Source organism: Mastigoproctus giganteus, chromosome 9, assembly GCF_048544385.1.
Source record: "Mastigoproctus giganteus isolate SK-2022 chromosome 9, ASM4854438v1, whole genome shotgun sequence".
Classification (NCBI taxonomy): Eukaryota; Metazoa; Arthropoda; class Arachnida; order Uropygi; family Thelyphonidae; genus Mastigoproctus; species Mastigoproctus giganteus.
The window spans coordinates 30,379,142-30,397,520 of record NC_143583.1 but is presented as its reverse complement, the minus strand read 5'-3'; the positions used below and the strand labels follow the sequence as shown (position 1 = coordinate 30,397,520).

General features: G+C 38.3%; 1 protein-coding gene across 1 annotated transcript in view; it reads right to left on the bottom strand.

Moving 5' to 3' along the window:
• Positions 1-18,379, bottom strand: part of LOC150080130 (histone H4 transcription factor-like) — a 242,316-nt gene that overhangs the window by 45,101 nt on the left and 178,836 nt on the right. The window contains exon 8 of the mRNA XM_090382061.1: positions 6,617-6,755. Within this exon, the coding sequence (XP_090238187.1) occupies positions 6,617-6,755 (139 nt within the window). The remainder of the gene's footprint in view (positions 1-6,616; positions 6,756-18,379) is intronic.

Here is an 18,379-nt window from a genome sequence, read left to right as displayed (position 1 = left end):
CCATAATGTCTATGTGTTTGCAATTCTGCCCAGACACGATAGGAGGGATTATATGTTAAGAGCCTTGTGGATTAACTCAAGACTTGAAGGAATCTGCAAGGCTTTAGGGGGTAAATTTCTATCAGCATGGCCCACACTTGCAGGTAGAAGGAATTTGTTTTGTAGAGACAGGATACACTTAAACAAAGGTGGTGCAAAAGTTTTTGCCAGTATTATTGAGGATACCTTAAAGGTTCAGGGAAACTGCTAGTTTGGGGGGATGTGGGTAATACTGACACGCGTTTATCTGATAATATTGGTCAATGTAACTCTTGCACATACCTTAAGCGTTCTTATCTGTTACCCCAACTGGACGTATTATCTAGATGTTCTGGGGCAAAGACGTTTCACGTGAGCGGGTAGCTAATATCAGGGAAGAGAGCCTAAAAAACTTCAAGGGTTGTTAAATATACAAGAACAGTAAATCTTAATTGTTTATACAGTAACGTTAGAAGTGTCGTCAATAAAATGAGCGATTTCGAACTGCTGGTTAAAACAAGTAACGCGGACATAATAGGGCTTACAGAGACGTGGTGCCACCCTGAAATTGGGGATGATGAGTTTCAGTACGGCTTGTATAATGTATTTAGGAAGGATAAGTTAGATAGAAGGGGTGGTGGGGTAATGCTTCTTATCAGAAGCAGCCTGAGTGCTATGATAGCTTTCCCAGGTTCAGACGTTTCACATACTAGTATAGAATCTGTATGGTGTGAGATAGTTGGAAACAAAGGTATAATGTGAGTAGGAGTAATCTACAGACCAGGTGATTGTGAAGATTATGACGAAAGTCTATACATGCAAACGGAATGGGCAAGTAAGCGTCAATGTCTTATTATCGGTGATTTCAATTTGCCTCTAACTGATTGGAGTAAATGGGAAGGAAACTCGACATGGGGAACAAAATTTTTAAATCAACTACAGTGAAACTTCCCTTTAACGGACAGCCATGGGGAACGAAAATGTGTCCGTTAGAGAGAAGTGTCCGCTAACAAGAAGTCTGAGGGAGGAAAAAAAAAAAAAAAAAAAAAGAAAGAACAATCGTTAAACGTTTAATGTAAAATTAAATTAAATTATATCCAGATTTTGCACAATATTTTTGTAAATAATATACACATAATTGTGCTATGCATATTATGACTTTATCTTAAGAAAAATACATACAGTAATCACTTATTTTTTTCTGCACCTTCTTCCGGCTGATAATTTTGTTTTCAACATTTGTTTGGAGTGAAGAAACCATCGAAAGTCTTTCAGTATCTTCTCAGGCGGCGAAAAACATTTTTAAACGATTGATTTGTATGAGCGTTTCTTCTATTTTCATCGGTGGTTCGTTGTTAATATGTTCTTCGACAGAATGACCTCCTTCCATTTCTTCATCCTCATGAGGAACTTCTTGAAAAATATCGATGATAATGTCGTTGATATCTACAGCACCATCTTCTGTAGTGAGGTTCGAGTCTATATCTTTGTAGCTAGGGTCACTTGTAGCGGAAGTATCGTACATTATCAATAGATGTTGAAGTTCTTGTTCTTCTTGGTACTCCATATTGCTATTCACAACTTCAATTTTTGTGTTTGAGAAGCCAGACTTTACAAAACAGTTCACAACAGTTTGTTTTCTAATTACGTTTACTGAAGAGGAAATCCATTGAATCGCATCTAGGATGCTGATTTTCTTTGAAAGGTCACTCGCACATGTTACATTGTTCATGTTTGCAATGATATGTCTTAAAACACATTTTCTGTAGTGAAGTTTAAAATTTTTTATTATCCCTTGATCCAAGGGCTGACACTCTGCAGATGTGTTTGGTGGCAGAAAAACGATTTGAATGTTGGACAATTCAATGTGCGGGTGAGATGCAGCATTATCCATGAAAAGAATAATTTTTCTGTTTTGACGAATCATGTTTTGGTTAAAGTGACTTATCCATTCGCTCATGATATCTCGTGTCATCCACACTTTTTTATTAGACTTCCAGTCAACATTCAAAAGATTCAACTTTATGCCCTTGAAACGACGAGGATTTTGTGGTTTTCCTATAACAAGAGGTTGTTCAAAGTCTCCCAGCATATTTGTACACAATAGTACAGTCAAGTGTTCCTTAGAAATTTTTCCGCCCTGGCACTTTTCGTTTTTTAGACTCATTGTTTTTTCAGGAAGAGCTTTAAAAAACAACCCTGTCTCGTCACAATTGTAAATATCTTTAGCTTCAAAATCGCGACATAAATCTTCCAATTGGACGATCCACTCTGTTACAACCCCAGTATCAACAGATCCACCTTCCCCACTTACAGTTTTCCAAGAAATTTTATGCCGAGTTTTGAACTTGTCTAGCCATCCCACAGAAGCTTTGAACTCATTTACTCCCATAGATTTCGCAACCTCCAAAGCCTTTTCCCTAATAATAGGCCCATTAATGGGAATTTTTTTAGCACGTTCGCGACAAAACCACTCACACGTAACACTGTCAATTTGAAGTCCAACAGTTTTCGGGAATGATTTTTGAACCTGATCATTTCCGTGTTGCCAAAATTGTTTGAGCAGTTCACTTTTTTTCCTTTAGGATGTCGCTTACCTGCGTCTTCCCGATTTTGAATTTTGCAACGAGATTGCGAACACTATTTTTTTGCCGATTATACGCATTAATGAGTTCGACTTTATCTTTTAAAGTTAAATGTTTACGAGAAGACATTGTGCACTTCACGCGACACTGAACAAAACTGAAAAGACGAAAGGCCGGCCATATTCCTGCCCCTGCACACACCGAATTCATCAGAAGTTTTACACGGGACTTAAAATTCTTGAAAAAAGGTTTAGAACCTTGATAAAATTCAGAGAATCGGAAATAAAAAATAAACACACGATTGAGGCAATACATGGAAGAAACATTCCTAGAAAAAGGGCTGTAAGCTCTTCCGCTGTCCGTTATGAGGAGATCAAATTAAGTGCTAATCTAAACGAAATAGTGCAGATTGCCTGTCCGCGTCCGTTACAGAGAATGTCCGCTAGACAGAAGCTGCAAATACGTTAAAACCAATGGAGGTGAGTTGGGGAATTTGAAAATGTCCGTTGTAGAGAGATGTCCGTTAACGGGAGGTATCCATTAGGAGAAGTTACACTGTAGATGACTGTTATTTGTATCAACATGTCAGGGAAAGTGCTAGAGAAAAGAATATCCTAGACCTCATCATCACACATGAATCAGATGACATAACAGGGCTGACAGTAGAGGAACCAGTAGCAGGAAGTGATCACGGAGTTCTACAGTGGATGATGACGAGAGAGGTAGCAGAAGTAAAAGGCAAAGGAATGGGTTTTAATTTCAGAAAAGGAAATTACGATGCCTTAAGGTACTGCATGGCCTCTATTAACTGGGTAGATAACGCGCAGAGAATGAATACAATTGAACTGTGGTATGCTTTTAAAACATTAATCACAGATGCCTTGAATGCGTATAAACCATTAAAAAAATACTCCACGAGAAGGGTTCCAAGTTGGATGAATAGTGAAGTTGCCACATTACTTGAGCAGAAAAAGGTGGCATGGAAAGGTTACAGAGCAATAAAAAGTACTGAAACCTATAACAGCTACAAGGTGATGTGTAATAAAGCCACAGAAAAGGTTCGACAGGCAAAGGCAGTTTATGAGAAATCACTAGCAAACAGAGCAAAGAGGGGGGATAAAGAATTCTTCACATATATAAATGCCAAGAGCAGAACAAACCAGATCGGACCTTTACGTAAGGGAAAGGGGATATTAATAAATACACCAGCTGCCGTTGCAAATGAACTCAACAGTTATTTTGCATTGATATTTACAAATGAAAAGCCTTTTGTGGCAATGGGAAATTGTGGGAGCGAAGTTAAAAAATATGTAATTAATGATATTGAAATTTCGCAAGATTATTTAATGAAAAAACTTGAGCCTACAGACCAGTAAGGCTCCTGGAGTTGATGGAATATACCCTATAATCTTAAGAGGCAGCAAGCGAGTGCATTGAACCATTGAGGCTAATTATGCGAGCATCACTAGAGTCTGGGGAGATTCCCTTGGATCGGAAAAGCGCAAATGTATCTCCCATACATAAGGGTGGCTCTAAAAGTGAAGTTGGAAATTATCGAAGGTAGTAGGGAAAATCATGGAGGCAATGATCAAGGGTGGAATTCAGGATCATTTGGATCGAACTGAAATTCTCAAGGATACTCAGCATGGTTTTGTAAAGGGAAAATCATGTTTAACAAATTTGGTTCGCTATTTCGAAAGGGTCACTCACGAGCTGGATTTAGGGAATAATTTCGACATTGTTTATTTAGATTTCAGCAAAGCTTTTGACTCAGTCCCACATGAGCGGTTGCTTTATAAGCTGGAACAGGTTGGAATCACTGGGAAAATCCTTAGATGGATAGAAGGATGGCTTCAGGGCAGGAGACAGAGGGTTGTGATAAATGGCTATTCCTCAGATTGGGTTGATGTAAGAAGTGGGGTTCTCCAAGGATCAGTATTAGGACCACTGTTGTTTTTAATTTTCATAAACGACATCGATGAAGGGACAGAGGGCGTGATGTCTAAATGTGCAGATTATGTTAAAATTGGTAGAGTAGTTAATGATCACTATCAAGCTAAGCTTCTTCAGAGAGACCTAGATAGACTTCAGGAATGGTCAGAAAAATGGCAGCTATGCTTTAATCCAACAAAGTGTAAGGTATTACACCTGGGAAACAGTAATCCCAAAAAAACTTATTCACTTGGTGGAGTTCAACTAAACCCAGTACTGGAGGAAAGGGACTTGGGTGTTACGATACGGTCAGACATGAAATTCTCTGAGCATTGTAAACAGGTTGCAAGGAAGGCCCATGGTGTTCTATTGATGATCTATCGAACTTTTGCAAGTAGAGATAGGGACGTGATAATCCCATTATATAAGGCTTTTGTTAGACCACACTTGGAATACTGTGTTCAAGTATGGAGACCGCACCTAAAGAAAGACATCGAGCTTCTTGAAAGGGTGCAAAGAAGGGTAACTCGCCTGGTGAGATCGGCAAAAGGGCATCCTTATGAAGAAAGACTTCGAATATGTGGGTTGCAGAGTTTGGAAACTAGACACCTTAGAGGAGATTTGATTGAGGTGTTTAAGGCTGTGAGAGGCATCAGTAAAATGAATGAGGACAAAATTTTCAAGATTATAAATGATGCTAGAACTAGGGGACATAAATTCAAGTTACAGGGGGGGGAAATGTTTAGATTGGACTGCAGGAAGTTTTATTTTAGCCAGCGAGTTATAAATTACTGGAATAAGTTGCCTTCAAGGGTGGTAGAGGCCGACAGTTTGGGGAAATTCAAAGGTCATCTGGATAGTACCATCGGGTAAGGGAAGCGCATAGGATGATAGGTTTAATTTCCTTTTTTTTTTTATTAATTATTATTATTTATTTATTTTTTTTGTTTTTATCATTGTTTTGTTTAGATATTTTTTTTTTTTTTTGGCTGGTGCAGCATAAGCCTTAGGCTTTCTTGCACCATGCGGCCATTACTAATACTAATAGCACCTGAATGCTGATCTTAAATGCGTTGATTCTTTAACATGTTCTTTTATATACACACTGTCCCTTAAAATAGTATTTACTGTTGAAGCAGCGAGATCTAATTCTGTGCAATATATGACAAACTTTGTCCTGCTTCGTACTTCTTAATTAATCATCTTCATTTCTAAATCAATTTTGTTTCATTTCCTAGCACTGTCAGCACTTGCACTTTTTGTTGGTCCCTTTTCCTTCACCATTGTAATAAGTAAATAGGAATGAAGAGATGATTCTGAAAATTTATTTATTTTTTTTTATATGATTGATGATTTCAGTGAAGGGGAACTCATTTCACCATAATACCATAATATAAAAAACCACAGAATTCCAGTTATCGGTATGATCACAAATACAATAAGATCGACTTTACTACCCATTTATAATAGATTGCACTAACAGAAAAGTCCAATAAACCAGAAGGTGCAAATTGTTTTCATTGTTTTATGGTAGTGACCTACAGAAATGTTTTATAAAAATATCACAAATGTGTTCAAAATTGATTCTTATAACGGAACATATGATACCAATGAACGTGTAGTGCAATTTCCATTATAAAAATGATCTTTTAGAGAGATAAATAGCTTAGTTATATAGCGAAAATTTCAACCTCCGAGGTCATGGAATGAATTACCAAAAAAAAAAAAAAAAGAAAAAAATTATTGGGTTCACATTACGATATTTTCACGATACCTCCATTTATTCCTATGGGATACAAAATATGTTTCTACAATTTTTTTAAGTTTACACGGGCCGGCAAAAACTTAAGTAAAGTCGAATTCCCACAAGTCAAGTATTATGTAACCCGTGGAGTACCTGTATTGTATATCATATTCAGGAATATAAATCAGTTCTACATGTACAGCACACCTACTGATTACATATCTAATATAAATATAATAGATAAATGCATAAGTACACTAATCACAGAAGACACACCCAGATATGCGTTGTAATAAGTAAATAGGAATATATACTTAATATAAATTTTTAAACTTACCTCATGCTTTCTACGTATATGATTATTAAAACATGTTTGGGATCTAGATGCATAGTTACAGCCGGCAATGGGACACTGAAAGGGGGCTTCAGAATTATGAGTATCCAAGTGCTTTCGTAAATCCCCTTGACTCTTACCTCTATTAAAAAAAAAAAAAAAAAAATCACATAAAATTCAAGCTGGTCACTAACACAAACAACGTAAATAAACTAGAAGAAATGTTCAACAGCAATACAGCTAAAATCTGTCAAATTTTATAAAAATATAACATCAAAAAAAAAAAAAAAAAAAGAAGCAAATCTGCAGTGAGGACAGAAGGAAGAATTGGAAAAAAAGGTTTAAAGTTACACTTTGAACGAGGCTGGGCTACATCTTATCACCATTTCTTTTTTTAATTTTCATGAACCATTTAATTTAATATATATATATATATACAAAGCTTAGTAGATATAAAAAATTAGGTTATTATTTATCCAATTTTTACATTCCAGACTAGACCTGATTGTCATCACCATCATAAGAATGACAGTAAAGAAACCTGTGGCAGTTATCACGGAGTTTCAAGTTGTATGATTTTAAAGACCTATGACATTTTAAGATGTTACAAAGCCGCTATTAACTGGAAAGATTTCCCAGGGAGGAGGAATAGAAGGAAATTATAGGGGCTAGCCAATTTAACAGAACAGAAAAAGATGGCATGGGTTAGTTATAAAGTGATGAAAAGTAGTGAAGCTTTTGTTTTTGTTGGATTTTATTTTGCATTATTGACTTAAACTATACTGCACCAGTGTGTGTGTATCAGGTCTCTATGCAAATGTCTGATTGTGAGTCAATTTGGCTGTTGTTATGCGGGCTGAAAAAGCTGGTATAACCCTATATTCTCCCCGAGATTGGCTAACTACAGTCCAGACTGACAAAGCCTTTAGAAATTCATTAGAACCCAGATCTTACTAAATGAATTGCGAGTGGCAAAACCACTTGAGCCTCTTTTGGAAGCTCATGTAAAGGATAATAAGTACTGGAGCCTACAATAGCTTGAAGCTTCAGTTTATCTATAATAGTACAACAAAAAGGGTTACACCAGTGAATGGTAATTATTAGAAATCACTGGCCAAGAAAGAAAATTTTTTATATGCAAAGAAAAAAAAAGAATGAATCAGATCAGACCCTCACACAACAGAAATCTTAGACAACCCAGTCGATGCTGCCAGCCAATGAACTGAATAGGTATTCCATGTCAATCCTTACAGATGACCGATCCTTCATGATGAATAAAAAATGTTATGGGCAGAGCTGACCAGTCTGAAATCACAGTTTTTTTTCTAATGAATAACTTTGAAGCCCAAAAGCTAGGGCTGATGGCGTATATAAAGTGATTTTGAGGGAAGTTGCGAGAGAGAGAGAGAGAGAGAGAGAGAGAGAGAGAGAGAGAGAGAGAGAGAGAGAGAGAGAGATGATTTAGGAGATTCTTTTGGGTTAGATAAGAGGTCAATGAATTGACCTCAAACTAGATAATAAGTTGGATTTACTCAAATCTCAAACCTTTATGAATTGACCATAGAGGTCAATTCATAAAGGCAATTATAAGAGCAAAGTGGGTAAGTGTAGGCTGGTCACTGGGCATGGTATTACAACTAAAGAAACTGTGATCGTAGAGAGGCACATGGCTTTTGGAACTGGAAATGACTAGAGAGTTTAATTATATGTTCATCTGAACGCTACAGCCTTAATAGAGACAAGGGCTGTTGCATTCATCCACTCTTTGAAGCCCTTATCCTCAGGAGAGACGAACGGTTTAGAGTGACCCGTCCAATTTCCGGTTCCAATGCACGAGAAGTGGACCGTGCGTAGATGCCATAGTTCGTGTTGTTGGCCTGCTGAGGCGTATGAATATATATAGATTGTCAGATAACCTGTAACCATTATTGATGATGAAGGCTGTTGCATTCATCCACTCTTTGAAGCTGTTATCCTAAGGAGAGACAAACGGTTTAGAGTGACCCATCCAATTTCCGGTTCCAATGCACGAGAAGTGGACCATGCGCAGATACCATAGTTCGCGTTGTGGGCCTGCTGAGGCGTATGTATATATATAGATTGTCAGATAACCTGTAACCATTATTGATGATGAAGGCGGCTGCTGCTGCCGAAAGCTCCTATTTTAGTGGATCTTAGTGATTTTAAACATCTTTTTAGAGCTTTTAACTTTATATTTTATCTCATTTTATCCTTGTTTACATCATTTTATTTTATTATTATTTTAAAATACAGTTTATACGATCAGATGCATATATTTTATTAATTTTATGTTATTTTATATTATTATAATAAAGGCATTTTATAGAGTTCAGTCAGTGTTTTTAGTAGCATCACAGATGAATTATAGGCACGCTAACCTCAATGGCAGGAAGAAAAAAAAAAAAAAAAAAAAAAAAATGGAGGCAATAACTGATGAGAATGCAATACAGCAGAACATCGATTATCTGGAAGACAGTTCGGTTAACTGATGTTCTGGATAACATACATATATATATGTATGTTATCCAGAACATCAGTTAACCGAAAGGCTGAATTTTCTTCTCTCTCACTTTTTTTTTTTTTTTTATCAATGGTAATATTTGAGACAAATGTTTATTATGCTACAAGATCATTCAGTATGTTTTTTTTTACGACGTATATCTGGTAAAATGTTGGATTAGAACTAATGGATTTTCTTCGAAACAACGAGTGACAGAGTTTTGTTATTTGCTTCTGTAAACCCAATTTTCCATGACATATTTCGTTCTCTTAATTTCATATTATGTTTACTTTAGGTCTATTTGGTAAGAATACAGTAATATTGGCCTGAAACTGTGAATATATTATTGTTCTCAGTTTTTTTAGGTAAAATGTCAATGAAAAAGAAACAGTGCTGAAGTGGGCAAAAAATCAGGAAGAATGCGATATAATCAAATTGATATTCTTGGAACTTAAGAGATTTAGCAGCAAAATATAAAAAATAAAAAAAATAAATAAATAAATAAAAAGGGTCACAACAAACGAAAGAAAAAAAAAAAAAGAAAGAACATTATTTTAAAAAACTACTTAATTTTTTTCCTGCAAAATTTGCAGTACAATACCTATCAGAATATATATATACATTTGCAAATTTTAATGCATAACCTGTTATTATTTTTTAAATTAAATAAATTCTAGGAGGTAGGAGTTTGGTAAATAAATCTGATCAATTTGAGGTGTTGGTCAAAACTTCAAAGGCAGATATTGTTGGCACACCAGAGACGTGGTGTCACAGATATAAGGAATGCAGAACTGGAATTTGGGGAGTACAATGTGTACAGGAAGGATAGGAATGGAGGAGGGATTATGCTATTAGTTAAGAAACACAAAATCCAAGGAAGTGAAGCCAGTCGACATTGCTGGACAGTACAGTGCAGTGACGAGTCAATTTAGTGTGACATAAGCACTGGGAAATCAAAATTGAGAGTAGGAGTGGGTTAATGACTCTGATGAGTATAATAAAAAAACTGCACACGGAAATAGAGGGGGCCAGTAAATCAGAGAGTCTTATAATGGGGGATTTTAATTTCACAGATATTGACTGGAATTTGTGGGTTGGTCACTCACACACTAGCAAGGCTTTTGTGGATTTATTGGATGATTGTTTTCTACGTCAGCATGTTCGGGAGGCAACTAGAGGGAGTAAATACCCTTGATCCGATTATCTGTAGAGATTCTTCATGCATTAAAAATTTATAGATAAAGGAACCACTAAGTGGCAGTGCTCACAGTGTGCCGAAGTGGGATTTACTCAAAGAAGTAACTACCATCAGGGGTAAAGGGAAGGGTTTTTGCTTTCGTAAAAGCGACTACGGTGGGACCAACTGATGATGTTACCAAGAGCAAATTCAAAATGGGAAGCATTCAAAGAATTAATCTTGGAAGCTACTAGGCTTTTCATACCAACAAAGAAATACTGTTCAAGATTTAGGCCTAAATGGATGTCAGATGAACTAATGAGCCATGTGGCAGAGAAGAAAATGCATGGGATACATATAAATTAATGGGTGACATGGAAGCCTATAATAGATATAAGCTGGTCTGTAACAAAGTCACAAAGGAGATTAGGCAGGCAAAGACAGATTATGAGAAATCTTTAGCAAAGGATGCAAAGAAAAACAGCAAAGAGTTCTTTACCTACAAACTCTAGAAGGAAAGGGATGAAAAAGATTGGCCCACTGGATATTGATGGTTTAACTGTTGATGATCCTGCTCAGGTGGCTAACAAACTAAATGAGTATTTTGCATCTGCATTCACACATCAGTTATTCAGGGAGGAGAATAGTAGTAGTATTAGGATGTGATGCAAGAAAGCAAATGTATGAGCTTATGCAGCATCAGCCAAAAAAAAAAAAAAAAATCACACCATTCCCTCCAAATGCCTGTCCAGTTCTTAAATTTATTCAACCAATCAACTTCCACGACAGATGGAAGTTTGTTCCAGCAATTAACCACCCGCTGGCTAAAGGCAAATTTCCGCACATCTATTCTACATCTGTCCTTTCGTAATTTGAATTTATGCCCCCTTAGGTTCGTAATCTGAACAAGTGGAAGGATCCCATCAGAATTCAGCGTGCTGAACCCATTCAAGGCCTTATACACCTCAATCAGATCACCACGCAGGTGCCTAGTCTCCAGCCACTGCAATTTGAAGAAGAGAGTGGTAATCAATGGACACTGCTGTTGTTGTATTTGGGTTTTTTTGGCACAAGGGCCTCTTGGGCCATATTGTGCCTGTTCACGATTTGTTTGTCACTATGATCACGGTCTATTATACAGATTTATGTGTTTCAAATAATTAAACAGTTCCTTGAAATTTGCTTCATTGCCAAGAATATGAAATAAGGTTAAATGTTCCTGTAAGTTGGACAGGGAGATAAAGCTTGATTTTCTGACTATTGAAAGTTGGGGACATTCTATGAGGATGTGCTTTATTGTTAGCTGCGACTGACAAAAGAAACACTGAGGAGGATTCTCTCCCATAAGCAAATACAGGTGAGTTAGATGCACATGGCCGATGCAGAGCCTTGCTAGAATCACTTCTTGTCGCCTGCTTCTCCTGGAACTAGATGTCCACAGTTGTGGCTCTTTTTTTATCTGCAGCAGTTTATTATTGGTTTGATTTTTCCAAAGGAGAGACCACTGTTTCCTTCATGTTGTTTTAATGACAGATTTGTGATCGGTGTAGGGAACTTTTAGTTGTCTGGAAGATCAAGAGTCGGGATGTTTTGCAGCAGCATCCGCATGTTCATTGCCTGAGATGCCAACATGACCAGGGATCCAGCAGAAGGTAACCTTCTGATTGACTGTTTGACAGTGAAATAACTTAGATCGGAATCTCTTTAAGAATAGGGTGAGAGGGAGAAAAGGTAGATTGAATGGCAGTGATTGCACTTAAGGAGTCTGTATATATTAAAGATTCCTTGATATGGTACTTGTTTATATTATCTAGAGCCAGTTTTATTGCGAATAATTCTGCAGTATAGATACTGCATTCAACGGAAAGAGACACAGCTACTGAGAAGGTGGAAGAAACTGCTGCAGCACCTACAGCTGTATCTGTTTTGGAGTCATCCATATAGATATGTACTTTTCCTGAGTTTTCCAAGGAGTGCGATTTACGGAGATGTTGAAAATTTGTATTAGCCAGGGATGTCTTCCCCCATCTTAAAAAGAAATTGTCACAGAGAGGTACGAATTCAGTCCAGGGAGGTTCAGGAGTACCAAGGTCTTGGAAGACATTCTGAAAATTAATGTTCCAACTGATCATGAGCTCTTGCAGTCGAAGCCCTGCGGGGCGATTCTCATTAGGTTTATTTTGATATAGCATGGTGTATTTAGGGTCGAACAAGTGCTGCCAGCTAGGATATGATGGAATATTCTTACTCTTTAGTGTATAGTTACATAATAAGGATTTTCTCCTTAGGTGCAGTGGAGGTTCATTTGCCTCAATATATAGGCTGTGGATCCGACATGTTCTGAAGGCTCCCATAGCTATCCTAAGGGTACTATACTGTATGGTGTTTAGACGTAATAGCGAACTGTTCCTAGCAGAGTCATAGACAGGTGATCCATAATCTAAGCACGATCTTATTAAAGCTCTATAGAGATGAAGAAGAGAGCTTCTGTCAGCACCCCAGGACATAGCGGAAACGGCTCTTAGGATGTTCAGTTTTTTTAAGAAAATGATTCGAAGGTAAGATATATGGGAAGCAAAATTAAGTTTATTATCTAAATGTAGCCCCAACGACGAAAATTGTTAGTGACAGGTATCAGGCTGTGTTTTTAAAAATATTTCTGGATCCGGGTACAAAAGTGAATTGCAGTGGATTTTTTTTCGGCTAAAGAATAACCATTCCGCAGTGCCCACGATTCTATTTTAGCTATGGAAATTTGAAGTTGTCTTTCATGGTGTTCATAGTTTGGGATTGACAAGAGATAATGAGGTCATCTGCAAACACGTACGATTCTACTGTATTTGGTACTTCCCGTGTCATATTTGTAACTCTTACTGCAAATAATGTTGGACTTAGAATGGAACCTTGTGGTACACCCTCCTCTTCTTCAAATGATTTGGATAAATTGTTCATATACCTTACCTGAAACGTTCTGTTGCATAGAAAATTTTGTATGAATTGAGGTAACTGACCTCTCAAGCTGAAAGAATGGAGATCTTTTAGTACACCATATCGCCAGGTGGTATCGAAGGCTTTCTCAATATCGAGATTAATCATGACTAGATGTTCTCTCCTTATAAAGGCATTTCGGATGTTTGCCTCTGCTTTTATCATCACATCTAGCGTGGACCAGTTCTTTCGAAATCCATACTGGCTGCTGTTTAGTAAGTTGTTTGCTTCCAGGAACCACGTTAGCCGCCTGTGAACCATCATTTTTTCCAGGACTTTTCCTAGACAACTAGTCAGTGAAATTGGCCTGTAGTTATGCAGAAAGGTATGATCCTTTCCTGGCTTTGGGAAGGCTAGAACAATTGAATGTCGCCAGGAGAGTGGGTAGGTATTTTCTAAGAAAATACGGTTGTAATATTTTAACAATGTTCTTTTTGCTCTGTTGTCAAGTTGCTTTAACATTATATAATAGACCCCATCTGGCCCAGCAGCACTACTGGGTGTTTTATTGAGTGCCCCTAGAAATTCTGCTAATGTGAATGGATGGTTGTATGGATGTGAAACTGCCATAGAAAAATTAATCTTAAGATTTTCTGCAGATTCTTTAATTCTTTGAAAGGTTGGGTTAAAGGTGGATATTACTGATATGCTGGCAAATGATTCCGCTAAGGCATTTGCTATTTCTCCTGGTGATGACAACTCCTTCCCTTCCCAATTTAGTATTGTAGTTGGGGACCGAACATATTTGCCATTGAGCATTTGAATTTTCTTCCAAATGATTCTACTATCTGTGTCCTTATTTATACTTGAGGAAAAGCTAATCCAGGCTTCTTTCTTTGCATTTCTTCTTATTTTACAGAACTTGGCTTTCAGTCTTTTGAAGTTAATTAGGTTACTAGTTGTGGGGAATTTATGAAATAAATTCCAAGATCTGTTTTTTTCCCATTTTGCATGCGTACAATCTTGGTTCCACCAGTAGTTATTGTTTCCGTTTCCCCGGTAAAGATTTTGGTATTGCAATGGTGGCAGCTAGTAATATTTGAGTAGTAATGTGTTCCGTGACATTTTCTATGGCCTGAGATTGTATAATTTTATCATCTAACTGAACATGAGAGGCATATTCACTCCAGTGTGCCCTACGGAACTTCCAAATGGAGCGACGTGGGGAAGGGGAGTTCGCAGAGGATTTGCAGGTGATCATTGTTTAGTGGATTGTCAAGAACAGACCACTCCATAATAGCATATATGGAGGGAGAACAGATCGAGAGATCTATTGAACTCATGGCTCCAGTCGAAAAATGAATGTAGGTTGGCTCGCCAGTATTTAAAATGGTGAGTTTATAAGCATCAAGAAAGGATTCTATTAGCTTACCTCTCTTGTCAATTGTTGGAGATTCCCACAGTGAATGATGTGCATTGAAGTCTCCCAGCAAGCAGAACGGAGATGGTAGCTGGTCTATTACATTTTCTAGGTCGTCTGAAGTGAATAAGAAATTAGGAGGGATATATATTGACGCTATTGTAAGAGTGATGCCAATTACAATACGCATTGCCACTGCTTCGAAAGGGGTCTGAAGAGCAATGTTTCGATGGAAAGTTGTTTCTAACAAGAATTGCCACTCCTCCACGGGCCGGCAAGTCTATTCTCCTATCTCGTCTGAAGATGGTGTAATTTTTAATGGTGGGACACACTCGTGCATTTAAGAAGATTTCCTGCAGGGATATGCTGCTAGATCATACTGGTCGATGAGATCATATAAATCGTCTTTTGTATTGCAAAAGCCTCTACAATTCCATTGGAGGAATCTTTCCATTAAGTGGTTTTGTTATTTATTTTTGATTCTGACTGCTTTTTAGTTGAAAGTTGCTTGCCTCGATCCGATTTCGCTTTCTTTGGAAAGTAGGGACGTGTGACGTCCATCTCATCAATCGCATGAAGTTCTAATATACCATCATCTGTTCCACTGCGTTGGTCAACATCCATGCCTGTTGAAACTGATGGGTTCAGTACTTTAGTTTCTACCACTTTTGTTTTTGCTGTTTGAGGCACGTCGGTTGGAATGGTAATTGGGGTGTTACTGGCTTCTTCAGCTTTTTGTTGTGAAGGACACTGTTTGGAAGCAGAGAGCAAGGAACGTGCCCAATCGGCGATGGATAGACTTGAAGGAACTGTAACACCTGTTTGAATACCTACTGACTGAAATGGTTTAGCAGCAGTGGCATATGTATGCTTTGGTTCTGATAAGAATATTTATCTTCTTGCCTCTGAGTATGTGACTTTATTCTCAACTTTATATATTTTTGGATTTTTTTCCCCTTGTTTCCATAATTCGCATATTTTGGAAAAAGCCAGATGATCACCTTTACAGTTTGGGCAATGAGAAGTAGCAGTGCATTGAGATTGATTATGATCCTTTGATCCACAATTTGGACATATTGCCTCACCTCTACATGCAGTTTGGGAGTGTCCATATTTTTGGCACTTATAGCACCTGATTGGATTCGGGATATAAGGACGCACACGGCAATGAAGATAGCCAGCTTTCACAGATGTTGGTAGGATAGGAGAGCTAAAAGTGAGGATTATACTCCTTGTGGGAACAAGAATACCATCTTTCCGAGTCAGGATTCTCCTTGCTTGGATTACTTTTTGTTCTCGAAGCTCTTGGACTATTTCCTCTTCTGATACATTTAATAAGTCCCATTCTGCAATTAACCCCTTCGAGGAGTTTAGTGTGGCCAGGGGAGTGACTTTTATTGGTTGTCCACCAAAGGTAGTCAGCTTTAATAAATTTGCAGAATTTACTGGTCTCTACAATAATATCCCCAGACTGAAGTTGCCTTACCATTTTCGGTGAACATGCAGCAGACTCAATACATTTTTGTATAAGGAATGGTGATAACTTACTCAGAGGCTGCTCTGAGAGAGAGTGTAGAATGAGGAATGATGGTATCTCCTCTTGAGGGGTTGTTCTCAGCCTCCTGGGTTGAGAGAAGTCATTATCATTGTCATTCATATTGTCTCGTCTTGAGCTCAATGGCTCTAAAGGTGGATACATATTTTTAATCCATCTTTGCTCCTTTTAGCCCTGGGAGAGTGGATTTCTTCTCCCAGGTTACCGGCCCAGGTTACGGGGAGGCAGGAGCAGTGCCGCTAGAGTGACCAAGCGGTATAAAAGTTAGTATGTTAATTTAAGGTAAAAAGAAGAAAGGTGTTTTTCTTAAACTTGCTTACGATTTGTAAGATTAAGTTGTCTAATAATAGAAAAGTAAGAAAACTTTTATAACTGAAACAAAACTATATCTTTGAGAAAAAGCTCTAGAAATCACTCAGGAAATTGCTTGATCACTATAACGCTTGGCACCCGGGGCCAATGGCACTGCTCTTCGTGGACTAATGTTATTAGTGGAGTCCCTCATGGTTCAGTGTTGAGTCCATTGTTGATTTCTGTATTTATAATGATATTGATGATAGTATATCAGGCTTAATGTCCAAGTTTGCAGACGATATGAAGGTTGGCAGGGTGTTAAGGTCACTAATGATAGTACGCTGCTGCAACAGGATCTAGAAAAGTTTAGCAGTTGGGCTGAGAGGTGGCAAATGAAGCTTAACATTGACAAATGTAAAGTACTACGTATGGGAAGCAGTAACCCCAGAGTAACGTATCAACTCTGTGGTACTACACTGACAAGGTATGTTCATATCAGATGGCACTTGGGATTTCTCCCATCTCCACCTGTGTTCACTGTATCGAGGACAATACACTGTCAAGTAAGAAATTTGTGTGTGGGCCCTGTCTGTGCAGTGTGATGTGTTGTGCCCACTGTTTGTCCAACTTATTGGTCGACAGGCCCCTAGTGGGGCCCGACGTTGCCCATACCTCACCAAGTGGAGGTTAGCCAGGTGTGTCCAGTATCACAAGTTGCTCCGGCAGGTCCTGCCACCTAGTTTCCTGGGATTTCAGTGGCCAGGACCAAAAAAAAAAAATTTACGCATTTGACATTAAGGCTTTATGGGATTGCTGTTAGGAAATCGCTGGTTGGGGTTGAATGCTAGAGAGAGAGAGAGATGTGTTAAAAGCCCCAATAAGTCGGGCAAAATTTTGATGTTATGAAATTTAGACATTTGAGGCTATACGCTAGATAAAAGATAATAGTGTTAGTTGTCTTAGAGATTTACACGAAACCGGTAGAATTTAAACGTTGATTAGAATTGGGCGGGATTGTTAAGGGGTGTACTCGATTGGTTGAGTGAGAGAGGGGGAGACTGAAGACTGGGGAGAAAACAAATAGAAGAATAGGGACGATAGAGTAGGCATTCCCAGAGAGATCAGTGGAGATGAGCTCCACCAGGCAAAGTTGGGAGAAGAAAAGGAGACCTGTCTCCTTTTCCCCTGCCCTAGGATGGGGTTTTAAAGGGAATCGGGTTAGAGTACCCAGTTCAGATCGCCAATGGCGTGTCGGCAGAAAGCCGCAGTATGTCTTTGTCAGTGGTGGTGGTGGTCATGTCCATGTAGTGTCGAATCCGGTAAAAAGGTCAAGCTGCCCACCCCGCTGTGGGGGTGGAATATATCAGCTGGCAGTGGGAACCCACCAGGCAAAGGGGAGGGACAGACACACATTTACTTCATTCATATTCTGCATTCTCACTCTACTTGCATTATTTTTTCTTTGTTTTATTACGGTTTTCTTATTTTATATTCCCCCCCCCCCAAAGTTTTATATATACAGGGTGTCTCAAAAATATTGGTACAAAGGTTTAGGGGAGGTAGGTAACATCTAAAGGAATGTGAATGGCATAGGAAACCATAACCGGAAACGTCACTGTAAGTTGGTAGATGGCGCTGTTCATCAGTTCGCGAGAGGGAAAATTTCTGGTTTACTCATTCAAGCAGTAGTTGCCGCAAGAAGAACATGCATCAATATGCACTTTTACTTTTAAGATGCACTATTTGCTTGATGTTTGCGGAGCAGTCAGGTATGGGACATGATACTGCCATGGGGGATGTCTTTGTATGTGCGCGATGCAAGGAGTGTAAGGAAATCAGGCGACAACTCAGCGTTGTTATGGGCCTATATG